The sequence below is a fragment of the Pogona vitticeps genome, chromosome 3 (genome assembly GCF_051106095.1).
Source record: "Pogona vitticeps strain Pit_001003342236 chromosome 3, PviZW2.1, whole genome shotgun sequence".
NCBI lineage: Eukaryota > Metazoa > Chordata > Lepidosauria > Squamata > Agamidae > Pogona > Pogona vitticeps.
In genome coordinates, this window is record NC_135785.1 from 199,236,708 (window position 1) to 199,260,034 (window position 23,327).

The window sequence follows — 23,327 nt, forward strand, 5'->3', positions numbered from 1 at the left end:
AAGCTTGCTCTGTATGTGCAAAATACTGTTTGTGAGAAAGCAAGTATTATTATCTGGTGTCTTTATCATAGAATTGCATGAAGACAAATTGTAAAGTAACTGTTCCATGTAGTTTAATCATTTGAATGCCATTATGGGAAATCTCCAGCAGATACAGAGCTAAAATGTGAGCTTAATCTTACCACAACACACTATTTTTGCAACCGGAATACAGTGAATTTGTTGTTATTTCTTGGAATGCATCACAGATCATTTAATAATGTCTGTATCTTGTTTTACTATTACAGTTACTCAGTGGAAGCTGGTATGGGCAATTAAAAGTGAAAGGTACAAATTATACTACTTAGCTATATTTCTTTCTTTGCCCTGGAAGATTAAAACAACAACTTTAAACATTTCATGGAAAGAAGTTTTCTTCTCTCTCTCTATATATATATATATGTCATGGACAGTTCTTGAATTCCATTATTTGGCTATAGTCCAGAAACCAATTGCAGGGCAGGTGTTGAGTTTAGCCTAATATTTTGTTGAATGAGAACAATATAAATCCATAATTAGTCTATGATTACTGGTTAGCTGTCCAGAAGGATGTGTTTCCAATTAAATGCCGCATTTGCTCCATGGGTTAACATTTTGATTGGTGGATTAATCATTTGCCATTTTTTCTCCTCTTCAAGTTCTTCACAGAAACACATGCCCAGTGAAGGTATCTAGTGAAGCAAAGATAATTCACAAAGCATTTTGTTAATGCTATTCAAGATATCACTTCATCTTCCTACTAAAGATGTTCTTATTGCAAAGCAGGCACATTCTTATAGGCCAACACCATGATATAGTCAAATAAGGTTTATTACCTAACAAAGATAGAGACAAGATCCCTGAGACCTCACAAGGAAACAACTCATGGACTGCTAGTGTTTGAAAAACAGGCTTATGAGAGAAGACTATGGATGCATTTTAATGGCATAATAAGTCAGAGGTGCAGAGAATCCTGAATTTATGTCCAAGCTATTAGTGCACACTGCCCAATCACTCCCAGTTCCCTCTTCCCACAAGTTAAAGAAACATGGGGCTTTCCCTCCATTAGAGAGGTTGAACTGCAGTACTACAGTAAAGATGATGTCCATGATCTAAGTTTGATCCTGGACTCAGGTAGTTGGCTCAAGGTTGACTCAGTCTTCCATCCTTCTTAAGTCAGTAAACGGAGTACCCAGCTTGCTAGGGGTGGTGGTGGCAGGCAATGTTTAGCCTGAATAATTAAATTGTAAACTGCCCTGAGAGATCTTTAAGCAGTATATAATCAGCACACTTTGCTTTGCTTTTGTCAAGTTTTGTTCTAAGAAAGAATGCTAATCTGTCCCCAAAAAAGCCAGAGTCAGACACTGCAAATGCATCAAAGCTCATGAATCTGACTTTTTCAGAGAGGGCCATATAATTGTTTCTGATTCAGACTTTATGATAAACAAATCGCAAACACAAGGGCCATGCTTTTTGTAACGTCACTCTTGCTTGCAAGAGGAGTGAAGTGTGAAAGTCAACATAAAGCTTGCACCAATGCACTGCTCAGCCATAAGTTTCTTGTGATGAGGAAACTATGCCTTATGTCAGCAGCATAAATTTGACTATGCGATCTGAATGTTGCCTGACAGTCCTTTGCTTCAGAAGCTTTAACAACAGTGCTAAAAATCTTGCCAGCCATATTCTTCTGTTTCAAATGCTTTCAGAACAGAAGGTGAACAGTCATAGGTAGTTCATACTGAGGTATGTATATGTGTCCCACAGTAAAATGATAAAGTAACCCCCACCCCTGAGCCACCACTACTGTAGCTGGTGTCTGTTATATGCTGTCAAGTAACATCTGACCTCTAGCAGCCAAAACCAGGGTTTCCCAGGTATATAAGGAGTGGTTTTACCATTGCCATCCTATCCACCTCCCATTGGCTTTGACGCTGGCTATTACCAGAGCTTAGTTACAGAATATATGGTTTGGGTGAAACGAGTGTCAGGTTTGATTCCTTGCATCTCCCATTGCATCGGGTCAAATAAGAGGTGATGGAAATAATCTCAGTCTGATCTTGTGTAATTAGGCTTTCTGTATTCCTAAGAGTGAAACATAGACAGTATGAATAGAGGAATTAATTCATACTGTGGTGGTGGTGGTGGGGAAATGTACAATGTCTCTCACCTTTCGAACAAGTTGGGCAAAGTCATTGCCATCTCTAGCAGGGAGACCCAACAATGGCCGAGTGAAGGAATCCAGAGATGAGCCATGGCCAACGATCAGGATGGTGCCTATTGTAAGAAATCATATTCCTTAGAATGCCATATTAACATATGGGGTGCATGATATTTGAGTTCATTCAGACCACCATGTACTCTAAGCTTGTCAGAGAGAGCCATATGGCATATTTTTTTTGTTTGGAAATTTGTCACTGAAGATACAAGGCAATGAAATGAAGACTCAGTTTCATGTTACCTTTAGTTGCACAAGAGCCAATGATGTGTTTTATCGTCTCAGAGCATCTATTAACATAGTCCTCAAAACTTTCAGATGGCATCAAAGAAGAAAGAGGAAAACTGCATCTGTAAATGAAACCATCCATTTCATTAATACTGGTTGGGTTACAGGAAACATGATCGTTTGAACATCCATCCTTGCTTGATCACTAAAACTCTCCAGTAACTTGTGAGCTTATTTCCCATAATTTAGAGCAAGGATGGGCAACTGTGGCTGGAGAAGGAGTTGCTAACCTGCCTGTGGAAGCCTCTGGGGCTGTGTGGACCAGCAAGCAGGCAAAATAAAGAAATAAAGTAATGAAAAGAATAAAACTGTAAGTGGGTTTTGAAAAATGGGTATTTTGTTTGTTTGTCATTAAATAGTATGAGGCAGGTTGCAACCTTTTAAAAAGAATTGCAGTTCCATAGAACTCATTTAGAGTGTCATATGGTTCATGATGCACATGCATGGAGCTCTTATTCCAGGGAGATTCAGTGAAAGAGGTAGTATTTCTTACACATGTTAGTTTGTGTACAACAGTTCCATCTACTGAAATGAGTGATTGTTGGGCCTCTGAATGTGAGGAAGCTTCATTTGGGCACTAACACTCCCAAATTATCAAAAAAATTGGGTGATTTGAAATATCTGTTCTTCCATGCTGCAGGTGTAACTAGAGCAGTATACTGTGATATTGAACCAATTTGTGAGGGAAAAGCACTTCAGAGTACTTCGAAGCTTAAAAGATCAATAGAAAGTATTCAGCACTTTCCTGCAACTAGTACTGGAGTGAAAATTGTGCAGTCTGTGTGTCCCTCAGAGATCTCTATATGGGGACCTAGGAACAGCCTAAAAGAGTTAGTTATGTCCCCAGAAGGGCATGTTTGGTGATTTAGAAGCTATTTTGTTGGCCAGGCTTGTTTTAGAACTCAAATAGCCTGAAAACTTTGTCCTGTAGTAAGGAATACCATACATTTATAAGGATTTTACCTCCCATAACATATATGGGTAATTCCACAGATCCAGCTGGGGGCACTATGAAAACTGCAGTGCAAAAAGAGAGCGATAATATTGGTAAGCTCTGCTCAATTCAAACCCCTTCAGTCAACTGAAAAATTGCCAGAGCTGGAGCATGCACTGCAGATAGGCTACAACAGGAAGGACTCCAAGAGCGAGGCTCGCTTCTGTCACTGTTTCCTATTCCGTTTGTGGTTTTGCAGACATTTAGAAACTGCATTGAAATACAGGACTGCATTGCCATGGAAGGAAAAGAAAGAAGCAAAGAAGCAAACCTAAATACGGGTAACTGAGTGCAATAGTAATCACTTCTATGCAGAACATACAAACACTTTATGCCTCTGAGTATCATGTTACATTGGAAATAAATAATCTTCTAAAAATGCATTGTGCATGAAACATTGGAGCAGGTATGGTCTGATCTTTTCATTTCTCTCACCCCACAATGGAATTCTTGATTTCCCCCCAAATCTGTTGCTTCTTCCAAGTGTTTCTTTTGAGAATCTTGTACTTTTACTAGAGGATCTCTGCCCCTAAATGCAGAGGGCATACCAGTACTAGAGACTACCACAATAGAGCCTTTGGTTGTCACTATAGCATATACTGTAGGCACTATTTTAAAAATAATGTAATAGGAGCACTTACTTGTAGGTGGTATCCACACTGTAACTGATGTCAGACAGTTCTCTTCGTGTCATAAAAGGAGGAATTGCAGTGCTTGTCTCCCATTTAGTCCATTCAAAGAGCCCTGGTTCAATATAGACCTTAGCTTTTTGCTCTAGCTGAAGCCCTGTGAGAATCAAAGCAGATATTTTGACAAAGGAAGCCATTCAGTACTCCTTACTGAGCTCAGATTCTTACATTCAATTAACATCTTAAAAAATCTTAAATCTCAAAGCTTCAATTCACCATAAGAAAGCAATCCAAAGTGAAACAGAATGCACATTTCAGTGGGGAAATATTCCAGAGGGCTTAGAAATGCTCAGAACAATTACTTTTTAAAAAATGATAAGTCTCAGAATCCCAATACCACTGAATCTGAAAAAAATGAAATAAAGGTATATTTTTAGCCATACTGGCTGGCGGACTCTGGAAGTCGTCATCCAGAAGAGTAACATTTCTGAACATTGAGAGCAGATGTGCTTATAGGGCATAGAATGGTGTCTGACAGGCAGGGAGTAAAATAGTTTAGAGGAATTGGGAAAGACGACTATGTTTAGGTTCCTGAACAGGAGCGCTCCACTTCAAGACATATGTGAATGGTCCAGAACTGGAACAATGTTTACTGTTTGAAAAGAGGGATTGTAGCCCATGAAACCACACACTGAAATAAATCTGCAAGTTTTTAAGATGCTGAAATGCATTTATTTTTGAAAGTAATAAATCCAAGAAAGAGAGAGAGGAAGAGAGAAAAAAAAATCTTCTACCAAGTTCTGCATAGATCCCATTCATTAAATGCCATAAGGCACTCTTTACATAATGAGCAAAAGAGTAGCAACTAGCACCCTAAAACTGTCGTCTCCTGGTTTAAATAAAAATCTAATAATAACAATTGCATGCCATCAAATCAGTTCTGACTTATGACAACCCTTTTCAGGACTGTCTAGGTAAACAGAACTCAGGAGCAGTTTACCATTCCCTTCTTCTGGGGGTGCCCTGCGACTGTTCAGTTGGCTCAAGACTGTTCTTCCTGGAGTCCCAGTGGGGAACTCCCAACCTCTGGGTGCATAACCAGATACCAGACTCACCAAGGTATTCAGCCAGATAAATAAAATAAAATAAAATAAAATAAAATAAAATAAAATAAAATAAAATAAAATAAAATAAAATAAAATGGCAGGCAGGCAGGCAGGCAGGCAGGCAGGCAGGAAGGCAGGAAGAAAGAAAGAAAGAAAGAAAGAAAGAAAGAAAGAAAGAAAGAAAGAAAGAAAGAAAGAAAGAAAGAAAGAAAGAAAGAAAGAAAGAAAGAAAGAAAGAAAGAAAGAAAGAAAGAAAGAAAGAAAGAAAGAAAGAAAGAAAGAAAGAAAGAAAGAAAGAAAGAAAGAAAGAAAGAAAGAAAGAAAGAAAGAAAGAAAGAAAGAAAGAAAGAAAGAAAGAAAGAAAGAAAGAAAGAAAGAAAGAAAGAAAGAAAGAAAGAAAGAAAGAAAGAAAAATCTATAGAGGGCAAATACCAGTCAGTGATCAGCTGTGATAGAAGGAGCTGTGTCATACTTACCTTCCAATATATGCTGTGCAGTTTGGATACAGCGCAATGCCGGAGAAGAGTAAACACAGCTAACCATCACTTGCTGTTCTAGCAAGGCTTCTCCTAGTAGTGAGAGCAGGGGAGGGGGGAATGGTCCAGAGATGATACTCCACAAAAAAGAAGAGATGGGTGCAAAACATATTCTCAAACATATCAAGTTTAGATTTCTTCATGCACTGGCTTGAGGGCACATTTGTTTCCGTCAGAACAGTTACATTACAGAACCTCGGTAGGTGGGTTCAAAAGAAATGCTTTCAGAAGGAATGCACAACAAGGAGTAGCTACCAGTTTTCATGGCAGCTCAGTTGGAATATATTCATCTCAATAACAAATGCCTCGATAAAGCCTGAAAATGTCTGAGAAAATGTGGCCAAAAAGTGCAACAGGACATTGAAAAGCTATTTTTTAGACTATGATTCACAGAATCCCACAGTTAGCATTACTATTAGGTGCGAGTGCTCAGAACCTTCCATTTTACTCACAATTCCTCAAAGAGCTGTTAGCTTTACCACATGCAACACTCCACCATCATCCCTAGACTATCACCCTGTCTGAAAACTAGGAAACAAAAAGTACCAAGGTAGCATTTGGAGAATAACTGAGAAGTGGAGAAATGTGTTCTAACCAAACTGCCACAATGTGGGAAGAACTTTAGATTTTAGTCAGAGCTGGTCCTACTGTTTAGTAAAGTGAGGCAGCTGCCTCCAGCAGCAGATGCTAAGGAGCAGGTATCAGGAAGTGTACCCCAGCTCCCCCAAACTGCTTTGTTGCCCTGAAGTGTGATGTAAGATCCCATACCATGTGAGGGTTGAAGTAAAATTTAATTGCCAGTCTGAGTGGCTTTCATGCAGGGGGATAATTTTGTCCTTCATCTTGGATCTCGAGAAACAGGTGCCAACACTGTATGTATATCACAAAGGGAAGGGCACAAGAGGTATTCTCAAGTAATTCCAAACCCTTCATTTGGTTTCTCCAAGCTTTGATTAGCATCCTAAATAGCTTACCAATCAGCCTAGCTTGGAAGATACCACAGGATGATATAGGAGGATCACATTCAAAGTCCTTGATGCCGTTTTTTCGATTTGGTAGACTGGAGGGGAAATTTAGATCTGCTCGATAATATTTTCCTGAAACAAAACAAAATGCTTTAATATGGCAAAATATTTATAGCCAGTCTCATCCTATTTCTTTTAATTTTGATTACAGTTCAGTTAGGTTAGCCCACAATGCTACTGCTGTTGCTTTTATAAACGCCTCGATCCATTTCAAAATCCATTTCAAAATTCATATTTTCTTCCACATTAGCTTCTGTGCCATTCATGACTGATATGTATATGCCCCCCAAATTGATGCTTTATTCATTAATAATAATACCATTGCAGATTTATAGCAAACTTGAGAATTTATGGAGAGATCATTTCCATGGTCAATGGATTTGGCAAGGAACAAGTGGCTCAGCCTTCTTTGTTTTGGCGAATACAGTTCACATAATACCAGGGAAGGAGACTCGAGTTGTGTTACCCACTGTCAAGTTGGACTTAAGTCATATCAGTGACTTGACTCAGACTCGACTGTGGCTTCTTTTTCAATGACTCAGAGTCAACTCACAACTCAGAATCCACCCATCACCTCCCTTCTTTCTGGGAAAAAAAGCTTGTTTTTAATTGGGACTTGGACATGGGGCTTGGGACTTGCAACTTGATATCAAAGACTTGGATTTGGGACACGGTACCAAAGACTTGCCAACATCCTGGCATGGTAAACTGCATTAAATCAAGCCCGTTGTGTCAGACCCCTGAAGTTCTGCTTACCATCCGCACCGAAACACTGCTGAAGCCAAGACTTCCCAAATACTTGATCTACACTTTCCCCATGACGTATCACCAAAAGGCCTCTTGGTGCTGTTCTCCAAGAAAGCTGGAATAAATTGCAGCACAACTATAGTTAATTACAACTTTAGTTAATGTAACACTAAGACAGGGCCATTCTACTTCAGAAGTTGGCTACACCTCTCTAAGGTGCTCACCGAAGGTTGCAATATGATGATCGTAAAATGGGCGGCCCTCCACATATTGCTACATTGCAGCTCCCATCATGTTGGAGTTTTATCTGCAACCACACATGCTATCTGTAGTTTGAGTGACTGGAAGGAACTTTTCTGGGCTGGGATGATTGTCTATTTAACTAGTACTAACCAATTGTTCCTTCCAGCTTTTGAAGCTCAAAGAGAAACCGCACCACCATCTCACATTCATCAGTTGCTGGTAGGTTGTTTGTTGCTTTTGATCTGTTTGGCTGCTTGCCAATATGCATGCAGTAAAGAAAGCAGTATATATAAGTCTGTAATTTCAAGCAACTGTAAGTAAGGAAACTTTTTTTTTTATTCTTTCCTGTACAAATGTCTCAGAGGGAGTTACTGAGACTTCAGGTGCCAGTTAATGAGAAAGAGGTGGGCTCTGGAAAACTCTGAAAACTATTCTCCTCTGTGGATCTCTGTAGTTCTGTTATGTAGCAGAAAGAACATTTTACTAGAAATTCAAAACTGTTTAACACATCATGCCTCACCATGGCAATTCTGGCCAGTGCTGATGGGAACTGCAATCCAACAACATCTGAAGGGCCAAATTGCCCACACCTATATCATCATTTGGTTCCAGCATCTAATAATTGATTATACATGTCATCTAAATATTGATCATTTACTTATTATGTGTAATATTTGTTATGTACCAAAATGCCTTCATTTGCTGTGAGGCTTTAGGTTTTAAATCACTTAGTGTACCTTCAACTTCAGGATTAACCTCTTCAGATGTGGATGCAGGTTCAAGTTCTAACGCATTACCATTTATGGTAGGAACTTAAAGAAAACTATTTACATCAAGCTGAACATTGTCCATCTCCTCTCTTGCCAATGAGGCAGAAAAGGGTTTCTCTTCTGGTTTATCTGGCCCCAGTCTCTAAATGTTGCACCTAATGATAATGGCAGCATGGAGGTTTCTCCCAGGTACTCATCCCATCTCAATCGATTGCCTAATTTAAAGAATTCCCAGGTCCCTCCTCTCCATCATTTCTTGTGCTCTCTCTCTCCTTGTTCTACCCTTGTTCTCTCCTCTCAGCCTACACCCTCCCCACTTCCTTCTCTCCCCAGTAAAAAGGTTTCTGAGAAGCAACTGCTCTCCTTCTTCACTCAGCTTCTTCCCCAGGTATCATCAATCTCTCCCACTTGCGTGTCCGGGGATTCTCTAACCAGATCCATTCCCATCTGGGTGGTAGGGATACTCTCTTGTCTTCTTGCTCTCATTTTCTCCTGTCTCTACTAAACTAGACGTTGTGACTTCCCACTTTCTTATATTTCCTTTCCTGCCAACTTTCTCCTTCTCTTCTCCTGAATGGTCTAACTTCCCTCCTCTATTCCTCTTTTTAAAACTGTTCCCCCAGCCTTTCCACTTCTCCTAGGTCCTGGTTGGTTTCCTCTTTCATGACCCCTTTATGGGAACCTATACAGGCTGTCCCTCTTGGTACGGCCATCTCTGCTCCTCTGTTCCTTTGCCTTTTCTCTGCTGGAATGGATGCTGCTCTGATGAGAAGCATCGCCAACTTGCCTCCTTGCTCACATTCTAGACTTTGGTTTGCTAACTTTTATAATAATTCACTAACATAGGACAAAGACTAGGACTAAAAAAAGTCTATTAACTAGTTTTCTTGATTTGATTGCAAGAAGTACAGAGGAGATCCAAAGATATCATATAAAGAGCTCCAAAGGCTTTGAAAACTGGTTTACTTCTTAAACTTTCTTGTCCTTTGGCAGTTCTCTAACAATGTGACCCTTCCATCTACAAGGCATGAGTAGAGATGGGCACAAATCAGAAAAATGGTGGTTAATTTTAATTGGCGATTCATCAAGGTCAATGAATCACGAATAACAAACTTATGTTTTCTGACAAATTGATGATTTGTGAATTCATTTTTGCCTTTAAAACATTACATAAAACACCTCCTGAAAGCATCCTACAGCCACCAAAATCACAGAGCAGCTTCGGCTGACTCTCCTCTACAAGCCCTGCAAGTTGGGTAAAGTGTTGGTTTCAGACAACCAAGTTATACACCCTCAAAGAGGGATCCCCAGGAAAGCTCCCCCCAGACACGCCAAATCACAGGGAAGCTTTTCCTGGCTCTCCTCTTCCAAATTTGGTGAAGATTGGGTTTCAGACATCCAGGTTATACACCCTCAAAGTGGTTCCCCCAAGAAATTGCCCTTTAACAGCTGGCTTGGGAAAACCCACTCATCATCAAACTGGGAGATATTGCAGAGGAGAATCATGGGAAGCTTTTCTATGATTTTGGTGCCTGGGGGAACTTTCCTGGGGGAGTCCTCTTTGTGAGTGTATACCATGGACACCTAAAACCCAATCTTCACCAAGCTTGGAGGGATAGCACATAAGCATCAAGTCTCTCTGCATTTTTTGTGTCTCTAGGTGCCTGGGGGGGGGGCATTTGACAGTGCAATGAATTAAAAAATCACTAAAATGCATTGACTTGTATTTGTCAGAGCACTGATTCATACAAATACAAATAGACACATTTGTGATTTTTGATGAATTTTGCAATTTGTTTTTCAATTTGTGCCCACTTCTAGTCTACACTATGTAGAACTGTAGTTATACATAAGCTTGCTTTGGACAATGACTTCACTTCCAACATGTTTTAATACATACATCATAGAACAGGATATTTAAAATACTTTTACCTGGAGAGCAGGTGTTTTGGCTACATTTCTAGGCAATGGATTTGGGTTTCGCAGCTGCATGCCAAGTTCAGGTTGATTCTTGGAAGGTTGTCCTGAACCTAGAGTGAAAATATATTCTCTGCAGATACATTGGCAGAGTGGAAAAAGAACAGAAAATGGTGAGGAAATGTAAAGATCAGAACAAACATTTGTACTGTCATATGACTACTTGTGGCACATTTCTTCCAACTCACCTTTCGGCAGAGCTAACAGTGGTCAATGACAAGTTCAACATGTACACCCAGGATTGAGATGGCACAGACTGAAGTGGACTGAAGCCATTATGAGCTAGCCTTCTCTCATGGCCATATAAATAGAACTAGGGGGCATATTTTGCTTATGCTCTGCATTTGATATGAAATCTGAACATAATTCATGCATTTAACAAGTTAGATTTTCTTCCCATTTATTTTGTTTCTGCTGATCATGAGAATAGCTGTTTCATATACAGAAGCCATGGACTTAGTCACTGTTCAGTCACAAACAATATATCATGCCAGCATGCTTAATCCTATCTTCTCTGGCATAAGAGAGACAAATATTTCTTTTTAAAAAATATAAAACTAAAATCCTTGGAATGGTGAATTCTGCATCTAGTTCCAAATGATGTGTCTTTTTTGAACTTACACAGAATGGTGGAATAATTGGAGCTTCGAAAGTAACTTAAAAAAATTAGTTACTGCTATACGTATGAGGCCAAAAGAATTAATTAGCCATCATTAATGTTACATTTTCTAAAATGTAATTGTCTTGTATTTTAGTTGAGACTTTTAAAATAACTAAAGTTTTAAAGTAACTAAAGCTATTTTAATTACTGTAAAATTTCATTTAAAATACAAGAAGATAGACAAATGTATTGATCTTAGTTTTTGTTATGTTTTTTAAAATTCTAATTATTACAAGGCATCTATGGGACAAACACATACTTCTGAGCACCTCATTGTCATCTCAACATTCACAAAAGAGCACAAGGGAACAACACAAGTCAGCATTGAAATAATGTGATATCTAGTAATAATAATTGTTATGTGTTGATAAGTCAGTCCTGATTTATGATGACCCTTTTCAGGGTTTTCCAGACAGAGAATACAAAGGAAGTTTAAGCAAAGGCTTGCTTGCCTCATTAAAAGTGAAGATCTCCTTTCCTCTTATCAGGCCAATTGATTTAAAAAGAAATAATAATCATGAAACATTAAATTAAAACTGTTTATCTCTTCTGCAATTAGGTTTCAAGCCAAGTAATCCTAACCTGTGTTTGACCCAAGTATCTGATTCATTGGCTTTTTCTGTGTAATTCTCTGGAAGAAACCCCCGGCATCCAGTTCGATGGGAGATTCCAATCACCCATCCATTGCAAATGTCTGCCGGTTCTGCCCGATCGAGGTATAGCAGATCCCCAGGATTCAGCATCAGCTCATCAATATTCTGAGGCTTATACTGGAACAAGGCCCTCAAAACCTAATTAAAACCAGGAAAAGATGAGAGGAGAATTGAAATGTTTTGCCAAAACTAGCAATGAATGGAAACACCAAATTAACAGTTCACACTTTGTTTGGTACATTGATCTGAGTATTGCTCAAGCCATGGAGAGAGAATTAATTCCAGAAAGAGAGCGTTATCATAAAAAAATCAATGCTATCTGGTAATACACATACCGGGTAGTGCACAAAGCGCATATCCCTGGAATACAGAGCTGCCATCCACTGGCAGCTTTGCTTTGCATTGATTGATTTGGCTAGTTGTTCCAGAGTCCTTTGGTGGTGAGGGGAGAATTTGTTCGCCAGTGTAAGGTGGAGTTGTTTTGTTGAGGGTTTTATGTGACAATCTATAGATAAAATTGCAAACAATATTGTTAGATGGCATTGATAATTAGATTGTTTCTGAAACTTGTATTCTGCAATATTTTGTATGGCAGCACCGACTGATGATAGTCATTCACCATTACTACTATATTCAGTCAGACTAACTCTGAAGAAACTGTTACATAGGATTGCAACTTCGGTGCTTCTCGTTCACACACGTCAGTCTCAATGTGCTTAAATAACTGCACACTAGAACCATGTCTCTGACTCCAGCTCAATCTAGAGGTGACACCAACTTTACCATTAGTGGACTGCATGCTTTCCAGTCAGAAACACGTCTCTTTGAAAACTCTGTGGCTTAATGAGCAAACGTGCAAATGAAGTCCATGTTTACCTTCTGATAACCAATCCTAAAACAAAAGCAAGCTCTGTTGCAAATTGTGGAAGTGAGGAAAGCTTGGCCTAGGATCAATGGAATCTTTTACCACTTAAGAGAGGTAATTATCTTGTGACGTCCTAACCACATCTTAAGTTTGATGCAAGAAGAGATTTGTCTGTGCAGTGGAGAAATGTATGCAGGCAACTTCCTGAAATTGATGCGTATTAGGCTACTTGGTAGATTAAGTGTATACTAACAGGAGAGATGTCATTTTGCTTGCAAGAAAGCCTGGAAGGGTAATCTAGAATAGTCTATGTGCAGGTAGGGGAGACTATGTGGATCTGGCCCTTCCCCCCTCAAAATCAACATGCCATCTTACTCACCATGCAGAGACTAAAAAAGAAGGGGGGATCTATAACTGCTATTATGCATGAGAGACATTAAAAGTTTATACTTTTCCTACCACTGCATAGTCATGAGAAGATTCTCAGGAAAAGTCACTGGAAAAGCTAACAGCATGAGAAAAAATTGAAAGTATTAGGAAAAGGGGAAGTCTTAACATATGAAAATTTCATTCAGTAAAGGAAGACATGGCCTTTAGTTTGCAGTACCTGAACAGGGCTGTTAATGACAGGACCTACTGGAAGTAATTCATTCATAGAGTTGTCATAAGTCAGAAGCAACTTGAAGGCATGTAACAACACAATCAGAATATGATATACCTAATCTGGATCAGGGCCCTAGAGAGTTTCTAGAGAGTTTTTAAAAAAACAAAAACAAAATATAACAACCTTTGACTCCACCCAGTACATTTAATGTGACATGTAGTGGCTGGAGAAGCATCTTAATCAGCTCACTGTCATATTTCTTTGAACTTTGAAACTGGGAAAAGTGATAATGGCTTTCAGTTTTTCAGTGCTGTTACCTGCTAAGACCATAGCCTCTGTTGCAAAAGCTGCAGCAAATGATTTGATGATGTTTGCAGGGCCATCACTCACAAATAAGCCAATGTACGTGCTGGAGGAATGTAGTGACAGAGAGATGATGGCTGGGAAGCAGCTGGAAAACCGGTCCCCTGCTCTCTTTAAGGCTTCATATAGACCTTCAACTTTTTGGTCTTCACACTGGAAGAAAACACACAACCTGCTATTCTTTTCAAGAATTCTGTAGCTCCAGGTCAATTGGTAGCCAGTACAAATTACATACTTTAACTCTTAAAATTGCTCAAACAGGACAAATAAACTCTCAGCTAGATCAAAAATAAAAATAGTATGGCATGTGTTTATTTTGTCTGTAGACCATTTAGTATTTACAGAAGAAGGAATAACTAGGCAAAGGAGCTACAAATTAATATTTAGTCATATGAACGATAAAGCCACTGATGTTATAGTCACATAATAACAACAAAAGGCACATTTTTTTGCTATCATATTTGGCCTGGCTTTCCAGGCTAAATTAAAAAAAAAAATCACAGTTGTCTGCTTAATTTTTATATTATGCCCTCCCTTATTTATTAAAAGTTAAAACTCTCCAGAATGGTCTGGAAGGAGTTTCAGAGTGAAGTGGATCAATTTTCTTTTCACCTAATGATAAATGGACAGTAAAACCACATACAGGCCAATGTATCAGAAGACTCAGGAGCAAAGAGGTCCAGTCTTGACACAACAGGAATTCTTTCAAAAACCAAATGAAAAACAGTAAACACAGACCCTGGAACACTATTGGCTCAAATTGAGCACAGTGTGTGTTTTATACATCAAAGTAAGCCAACTGCAGCACAAAGAGACCAGGATGCAAAACTAGCCATGGCATCCCTTGTTATGGTTACACAATACAGTACATATTTGGCTCACCGTAAAGAATTCAGAAAGTGTGATATGTGGGAAAATGTTGTGGGCTTTATTTTTCCCACACTGAAGTTTGCTTTCTCTCCAAAAGTCCATCAGCACATTGTTCAAGGGGCCTGTTGGGCACAGATAGAGGGCATATTCCTGAGGTATTGGATCTTCCAAAGAAGGATCATTGCAGTGGGAATGCAACCTACAAGCAATAGAGAGGGCACATGAAGATATAAAATGTTATCAGCGATCTCCTGTCATTCTGTGATGCAACTCTTGTTTCATAAATAGACATGGGACCTTCATATTCATATCCCGAATACAAAACTCTGTCATGGAGGTCCTTTCCCACCCCCCAGAACCAGCGTAGTCCATTCACCATACTCCTCGCAGTGCGTGCATCTCACAGCAGTGACATTTGCACCAATCATGGGCCTAGTCTCACTGGCACTGCCTCACCTCCCCCCACAGACACTGCTCCAGCGAGGAGGTGGGAAGATGAGTCTCCATGCTCAGCTGCTGAGTGGTCACCTTGAGGGGAGAGGTGTGGCAGTGCCGGGAGGACTACATCTGCAATTGGCGCAATATCGCTGCCACTGGATAAGTGTGCTGCAAGGAGCCCAGTGAGCGGACCAGAATGGTTCCGGCAGGCGGGAATGGACCACCATGGCACCTCTGGTGCTGAGCTTCATATTTGTATCCCATGAGATATGAACATGAATCCCCCATGTCTATTAATAACCACTTAACTGTTTCCAGTCTGAAAGTATTAACAAACCAGCAATTATTTGTTTGCGCCAGTTGTCTGAGGAGAATGTGGAGATTTATAGGTTTTCCTTCTCCTTCTTTGGAACAGTTTCAGAAGATCTGCAGAACTCACCCAAGGGGGAGCTTTTGCAAGCCAGACAAAGCCTGCACATAACCCCACAACCAAGATACTTTTCTGGGCTACAACTCCTATTCTTGCTAGCGTATTTTGGGATCTGCTCCCTCTGATAATATAAGTAAAAACAATAACAGCATTTAAAAACCATCAGCAATAAATACAACAAAGCCATCAGTAGATATGGCACAGCAATCCTGACCCTCTTGGATGGCCAACAGGCAGTGCTTTGGGTATGGTTAGACAAAGATAGAAGATGCTACTTCTGTGAGGGATAGTTCTTAAATCTGCTTGATTTTAGGGCTTATAATTCACACACACACAAAAATCCATCTCTGCCCCAGGACACAGGCTGTCTCCACTCACAGGAGGCACACTTGGGGAACTGAGCTCCAACCTCTGGCTCGACAGTCAGATACCTAAACCACTGAGCTATCCCAGCCAGCCCTTGACATGGGGTGTTCTGAGTTGGCGCCACACTTCCTTTAGATCTGCCGGTTTGAAGGTCCTCCTGTTTCCTCAAAAGGGACCTGGATCAGGCCTCTCAGCTGCACTAACTTGTAGTTGTCATGACAAACCCTCCATTGCTTTCAGTAGGGAGGTTCTTCCCATCCACCCCAACCCACTTACATGGAGTTTTTCCAACACAAATGGAAAAGATTTTAAAAATTGACTAGGTATCCAATTAAAGTACCTTTTAACCATCATGTGCAAAGGCTCTTAAAGAAGTGAGTAAACCACTGAAGAAGCTCATTACTTTTCAAAAGTACGCGACATTGCCTGAGATCCTGTCAGTTACATCCATAGCATAACTTGGGGAGGTCAGTTGCTTCAAGTTATATAATTGGTGCAGATGTTATTTATCAGTTACATACCTGGTCATGTGACTCGGTACACAACAGATAATGTCTATGTTGACTTCCTAACTTAAAGCAATTTGTTTCCAAAGATTATGCTGTTTGAATGTGGCTGAGTTATCACAATGCCATGTAGGCTACAGCTTAATAGATAAATGCATTAATTAAACATGTAATAGAGAGCAACAATCAATAGCATTTTCTTGGCTCATGCCTACCACCTTGGTTCCATTTGTTTATAACTGTTTCTCTTCTGGAATTCCAGTAATAAAGAAGTCTTGCAGAAATTGATCATTCTACCAGTGGTGCATGGCACAAGGTTTCACAAGGTCAAAGCCCCTGGATTATCTGGGTATCAGGGACTATACCATCATCCCTCACTCAGTTAGGCTCCCCTGCTTCTTCAAGGTTAATTGCAATCCTCACAGTAGCTGAGAAACAAATAGATTTCCCAGAAGCTATATATAGCTCTACATTATCCTGCTTACAATGCAGAGTATTTGAATATGGTTTGGTACTGAATTTCTGCTCCTTTTTTTAATGGGCTGGTCCAATTGACTACATTTATGGACTATCCTTCTGGAAGGTGGTCACTATGGGGACAGTCATGGTGAGCACATATACTTCCAAAGCTACAACTACACTGTAGCATTTTGTACGCAAGCAATATTAACTGGCTTGTCATTTATTAGTCAATCTAATATATAATCAAGTGGCATCTTTTTCATTGTTTGAATATATATCCAGATTTACTACTGATCCTGCAGCAGTAGGTGTGTTGATTCAGTAGCAGAAAACACATAAACCAGGGCAATGTCTTCTAATTCATTTTGATGAGAACGACCACTTAGGCACACTCACCATTTTGTCGCATCTTCTACTGACTTTTGTCCGGTAGCTGCCAATGCTTTTAGCCTAAGGAAAGTACAGTAAAGTAAATTTCAAGAAAGAAAAGCTACAACCGCATATAAAAGAAGAGATAATCACATTGAAACAGGCATGAATTTACTGCACCTGGTTTTGTTCTGTTTTCGTTAAGGGGGACAAGGAGGGTTAGCATCCTATGGATCTGATGTTGGTCACTTGACAGTGACCATTCCTGCCACCAAGGAATATAATTATCAGGTTGCAGGTTTTGACCTTGAGATGCAGGTTCTGGGAGTCCATTCTCCAGGTCTCAGGCTTTACACCTAAAACTTCATGGAATGGAATGCTACCATTTGGCAATCCTACATTTTGAGGTCTATTCTTATCGTTTCAGAACATGCCACATAGACACTATGCAGATACACTCTTATTTTTTTTAATTGGTCTCGCATGCTCTGGAGCTGCTACTAAATTTCACTTGCTGGTGAAATGCAGTCTCCACATTCCCAATGTTTCTCTCCCACATACCATTTTGCAGTTGTTGCTGGAGGTCCTGCTCTTGTGACTCCATCTAGGTCCACCCCCATGCAATTATATCACAAGACCCTGAAGCCTTGGGGAACGGGATGCTGCTAGCCTGGGAATGCTATTCAGTGGGTGAAACTGCCTCTGTCATCATGCAATAGGTCTGCAATAGTCTATGAACTAAGGTGCATAGAATTGCACCTGGACTGATGATCATTTCAGTCTTGTTAATCAATTGTGTTCGTCCAGCCATGAAGAATCAATGACTCCTATAAATCACTGAAATCATCCATGATGAATAAAAACTTATGACATGAACAATGAGGTCAAGTCTGCATGACCTTTGTCTACAGAGAAACTATCTGTGGATCTGTTCTACTTTGAATGAGACAAAAGGGTAAACAACATGATTAACTATATGACGTTCCCTCTTATAATGGGATATTCTCAGATATGCCTGAGAATATCCCATTTCAGCAATCAAACTTGCAAATTAAACCAATATGTATTGCCAAATGGCCCAGCACAAAACACAGCAGGCCAACTGCATGATACACAGGTAAGGAAAAACATGTGCTATTGCAAATGGATATCTTTCACCACGTGAGGGAATGCCTCTTTTACAAACACAATAAACACATGGTGTAGTTGGACCCATACAAGTTATATGTAATATGAGACCTTGGCAGTTGGAAGACTCAGGATGAAGGCCTTTTTAAATGGCAGCCATTTAAATATGCATATATTGGCCAATGAATCAACAATAATTCTGAAGAAAGAGGCACGCTCCCTTTGGTTTTACAGAAAGTTTGTCCATTCTCTTATAGGACTCCTAATTCATGACAATTAATCCAACCGATTCATCCAGAACAACAGCCTCCCATTCTCCAAGGATTCAGAACCAACATCTGAGGCCAAGGTTAGGGTTCTTGTGATGTCTTAGGGGGTATCCACTTGTGATGGCACTGAGCATGGGCCTTTATGTAACAACAACTACAAAATAGTATGTATTCATGTTTATGTGTGTGAAAGAGAATGAGACAGACAAGGTGAATCTCCTGCACTACCTCCCAAACAGGATTAATATGCCCAGCAGATATACTAGTAAGTTTTTGGTCAGCCCCAGTGATCCTTGGCACCAATTGAGGAAGGGAAGAAATAGCCCACCCTTTGTAGTAAAACTACCATACACATTAAAACCAAACTTTCTCCTCCCCTAGCATCATTTACCCTGGGAGTTGGTCTGCTCCTACTAGAACAATTCCCTATGATGGCATCCAACTCCCTGAGACTCAACAACTATAAATCCTCTAAATGTTGCAGCACTGTCGAGTAAATGTTACATAATACTTTAACATTCGTAAACTGCCCAGCACTAATCGGGTGGTACACAAGTATAATAAATAAACAAATAATAAGTAATATTTGTTTAATTTGTATTCAAATGAGATTTGAGGTAGCTAATAGCAACAGTAGAAACGCAATACAGTAACACAGCAATAAGGCATTAAAAAGGCACCCGAAGCAACAACAGTAATAATGTCCAGTTCAACACAAGTATGGCATATTGCAGTCAGCTTATAGGCCTAAAGTTGTTGTGATACGCCTTCAAGCAGGAACTGAGTTTGAGGGACCCTAACAGGGCTTTCAAAGGGAGTGAGTTATTTAAGGAATGGTTTTATCAGTTCCACATTCCCATTGACTTTCCATGGCCGAGTGAGGATTCAAACCCAGGCCTCCCGAGTCCGTCCATTACCCTATCCACTACCACTACACTACACTAGGTATCCATAGACTCAAGGCCTATCTTTAAAAAACTCTTTGCTTGCCTGCAGGTCATCAGACACAATGCTAACTGAGCCTTTGGACAAAGCACCAGTTACAGATATGAGAGACAATGAAAGGAAATACTGAATTCATAAAATACAGAAATACTGTTAACTGAATTGATTTATTTTCCTCTTTCTCCCATAATTTTTTCTTTTTTAAAAAAATATGTGTTTTTAAATTAGAGGAAGTTGCCTAAAACAATGAACTATGAAAGCACGTGAGAGCAGGCTGTGATTTCAGAAGGTGTCACCCCTATTCTAATATTCTGGGATGAGTTGCTCATCCACTAGGATCAGGGGTCATCTAAAAAGGTCAACAGGCAAACCTGGCATTTAAGGGAAACTATCTGATTAATTTGACACAGATCTCATTTTGGCATTAATGAGTGGGTGCCATCATCAGAAGAGTTCAATTGTCTTTAATATTCCTCACAAAATGTCAGTGGTAATTGCCCCTTTCTGGCCAACATCGACTTTTTCTCAGTAATGCCTCATCAATGTCCAGAAATTATACACCTCCCGCCCTCTTTAGCCATGCTGAACTGTGATCTCTTTTTTTTCAGTTCTAGTTCCCAAAGCTTTTGAATTTAAAACCATAGCAAAAAAACAATTTACTTTTACCACACGTTGGGAAGCAACCAGAAAGCCTTACTCAAAAATGGTGAAAATACAAATAAAAGAACAAATTGCCTTAGAATCATAGAGAGTTTGAGAGTTCTGGCTGTCCATTCTACAGCCCTGCTCAATTCAGGAAATCCAGAGCTATACCGTCCCCAATAAATACTGCACATCTTTGCTTGAGGCCTTTCATGTAGAGACTACCCATTTCCTAACTTCATGAGTTCCATTTTCAAATGTACTTTTAAGAAATTACTCCTGGTCAGTGCTGAGCTGTAGTCCAAGCAGGCAAGGACATCTCATTTCACAGGTGACAAGATGTGGTATCACACTAGTTCAGACCATTGGCTTCTTGTCTCTCCCTTCCTGTAACCTTTAATCAAGAGTTCCCAGGGTACCCAGATGTACCATCTGTAACTCATGAGGCATAGCAGTGTGTGGCTACAGTTCATTCCTACTGAGCAGCATAGCACAGACCCCTTTCTGAGCTGGCTTAGAAAACAAGATCAACAGATAATGAGAGGGACGTTAAGGCTGTCACTGCACGTGCTCCCTCATGGTTCTCGTCTCTTCAGGTTTTTATTTGTGGGAAATCTGAGATGATATGCCATTGCAATTTTGATCTCATCTCGGACTTCTGCTTCCATCAGCAATATCTTCCAAATAACACCAAGCAATTTCTCCAAACAGGCATGACAGGAAAACATAGCATACCCATGCTTTCTGTGTTGTGCAAGAGCTGAACTTGCTGTACCAAAAAAGATGCTGAGCCTCATATCGTCTTTAGGTTGTGAGCTTTTTATAAAACAGAGAAGAAAGTAATTATGTCGGACAATGGGGTAGCAGAGGTACTTACGCTGTATGTACAGGGAACCCTGTGGCCATGAGAGGCTCCAGTAGGGACTGGGTACTTCTGTTTTTGTACTTGCTCAAGACCTTTGTGTAGAGGTGCACGTCAGCCACTGCCATCTCTTCCCTTCTTGTCTGTGAACATATGTAGCCAGAAAGAGAAAGAGTGTGGAGGCAGAGTCTGAAAACACAACCCTCAAAACCTCAAAACCTCCTTCGATCTTTTTTGACAAATGATGATATCCTGTTTTTGCAGTGTGTTATGATTCTTAGAATTATTACTGTATGCAGACTGGAAGGGCAACTTGTGGGTGGGAGGGAGAGGTGTACAATGTTTCATGTATATAATAGATACAGCACAAATTGCAGATGAATTGCCCATGTACCTTATTGCTACACATTTCAGCTAATTATATCAGTGTTTCCTGAGTTGTAACTTAATTTCCCTAGCACCGGTGTTGCTTAGTGTGAAGGACATTTTCAGAAGGTGGCAGTGCAACTGTATTAATCTGTTACAGTAACAATAACAAAGAGTGTTGTAGTACCTGAAACACTACCAAGTTTCATTTGACAGAAACTTCTAATCACTATATTCCATTGATCAGCTGCAACTTGTGAAAGCTTGTGCCAGATGAGGGCCTGTCCAGATAGGGGATTTTGGAGTAGTCTGGTTTCCATTAAAAGGTTCTTCTCTGTAATCTATTTTAACGCTCACTTGAGCAATTCTTCCATTCACACTTGAGATATCTATTCTCCGGTGAGGAGGGTCCACACAAGTCTTTGGTTTGCCAGTAAGCTTACTTGGTTTACTCATGACTAAGGAGTTTGAGGCAGGCTGGGGCAAGCTTGCCCCGGCAGTACTATTGGAAGCGGAGAATACTGGGGTGAAGGTTGGGGAGACAGAAGGGATGTGTAACTCTGTCATTTTCCCCACCTATCTCCTCAGCCTGGGCTCTGCTGGAGCTGTGCTGCCTTGTGGGGACAGAGCAAGTCACCATAGCCCCCTTCCCTATCTTTTTTTTCTCTAAGATCTCACTTAGGGAGCTGTAGTGGCTTTTGTTTCTATTTGTTGTCAATTAAAATAAGTGGTATGTTGACACAGGAATGCATTCACCTACCATGGTATTAGAATTATGTGGTGTTTGTTAGGGAAATATTAAAAAAGAGATGAAAATAGAGGAGGGTGTTTCTCTGTCCTCCTATTTAATGTCAGAACACACCTATTACATTATAGGGTTATCCCCTCAGATAACACTGCCCACAACTCCGTTTGGGTGTGAGGTAACTGTCCACACAGGCTGCACAACAAACTCATTAGGATCTCGTTGAATTGTACAAAATTTTTTTTAATAATACATACCCTAGCCATGGACCAGAAAAGTGTGCATCAACTCCTGAAGGGGCAGGATGGATTTTTTTAAAATAGAAACATGTGTGTCTTTGGTTTGAACCAAACGGTTATCAACAGTGATCTATATATCAATCTAAATGCTACTATAAACAGTCCCTCTAACTTTTTGTTGTTCATTTATAAAATACTATACTGTATCAGAATAGTTTGCAAACAGCCAGCCTCAAAATATTCTGGGTCACAACCTTCCTCATCCCTGAGTGATGACCATGCTGACTGGACAGAGGTACAACTAGTATTTTTTGCTCCTGGGCAAGCATCACCAAATGCTTCCCCAAACTGGCTCTGTGATTCATGATGTACAATTAATATATGAAGTAACCACAGCACTAAACACCTGGCCACCATCTCTTCTTCGACAGAGAATCACCAGCTCTGTCACAGCCAAACAACAAAAACAATGGAGACTCAAATATTGTATGTATAGTCTACCACGTATTAATACGCTGTCCATCTGTCCTGCACAGCCCATGATCCAGACAGACCAGTCATCCATCTGAATGCTGCTGTCTCCTGCTTTCCCAGATCTGAATGAGAGAAAGTGAAATACTATTGCATCTCTGTTGATGAGTTGTGGGCCAAGATTTTGCAGATGATGAGTATATGTTTTAATGTGATAGAGTTTGACTACCTACAAATGAAGTGTCATGAACCCTTTTCAATGTAAAGGCCTAATTACAATCTGGAAAAGTTATTGGGCTGAGATCCTCCTATAGGCAGGGGCATAGGGGAAGGGTGATGTGTATTGGTTGTAAACTGCTTAGAAGTAAGTGGGACAAACTTCTGTTTGCCTACTTAGAAGTGATCACAAAACACTCAGAAGCACTTTCAAATAATATTCCAAATACCAAACCTCTATATGTTTATATACTTGCCAAGTAAGCAGGGAAAGCCTTTGCATGTCGAAGTAAGCAGGATGAGCCTTCA

At 40.0% G+C, this 23,327-nt stretch overlaps 1 protein-coding gene across 1 annotated transcript; it reads right to left on the bottom strand.

Annotated features, from left to right (window-relative positions):
• Nucleotides 1-88: 88 nt before the first annotated feature.
• Nucleotides 89-22,490, bottom strand: UBASH3A (ubiquitin associated and SH3 domain containing A). Its single transcript, XM_020783968.3, has 14 exons — nt 20,997-22,490; nt 17,163-17,216; nt 14,577-14,763; nt 13,649-13,847; nt 12,198-12,367; nt 11,792-12,000; nt 10,504-10,621; nt 7,568-7,673; nt 6,761-6,883; nt 5,727-5,819; nt 4,157-4,301; nt 2,477-2,583; nt 2,186-2,292; nt 89-710 (listed from the first exon to the last, which is right to left on the bottom strand). The coding sequence occupies exons 1-14, from the start codon at nt 21,107-21,109 to the stop codon at nt 573-575; spliced, it is 1,869 nt and encodes a 622-aa protein (XP_020639627.3). The 5' UTR covers nt 21,110-22,490; the 3' UTR covers nt 89-572.
• Between the last annotated feature and the right edge of the window lie 837 nt (nt 22,491-23,327).

Bases quoted from the DNA above. Each gene is read 5' to 3' on its own strand.
- UBASH3A (XM_020783968.3), bottom strand. From the start codon at position 21,109: ATGGCAGTGGCTGACGTGCACCTCTACACAAAGGTCTTGAGCAAGTAC. The intron at 14,764-17,162 runs GTGAGTGTGCCT...TATTGCTTGTAG, and splicing joins GTAGAAGATGCGACAAAATG to GTTGCATTCCCACTGCAATG. The intron at 12,368-13,648 runs GTAACAGCACTG...TTTTATCTATAG, and splicing joins AGAGGCTATGGTCTTAGCAG to ATTGTCACATAAAACCCTCA.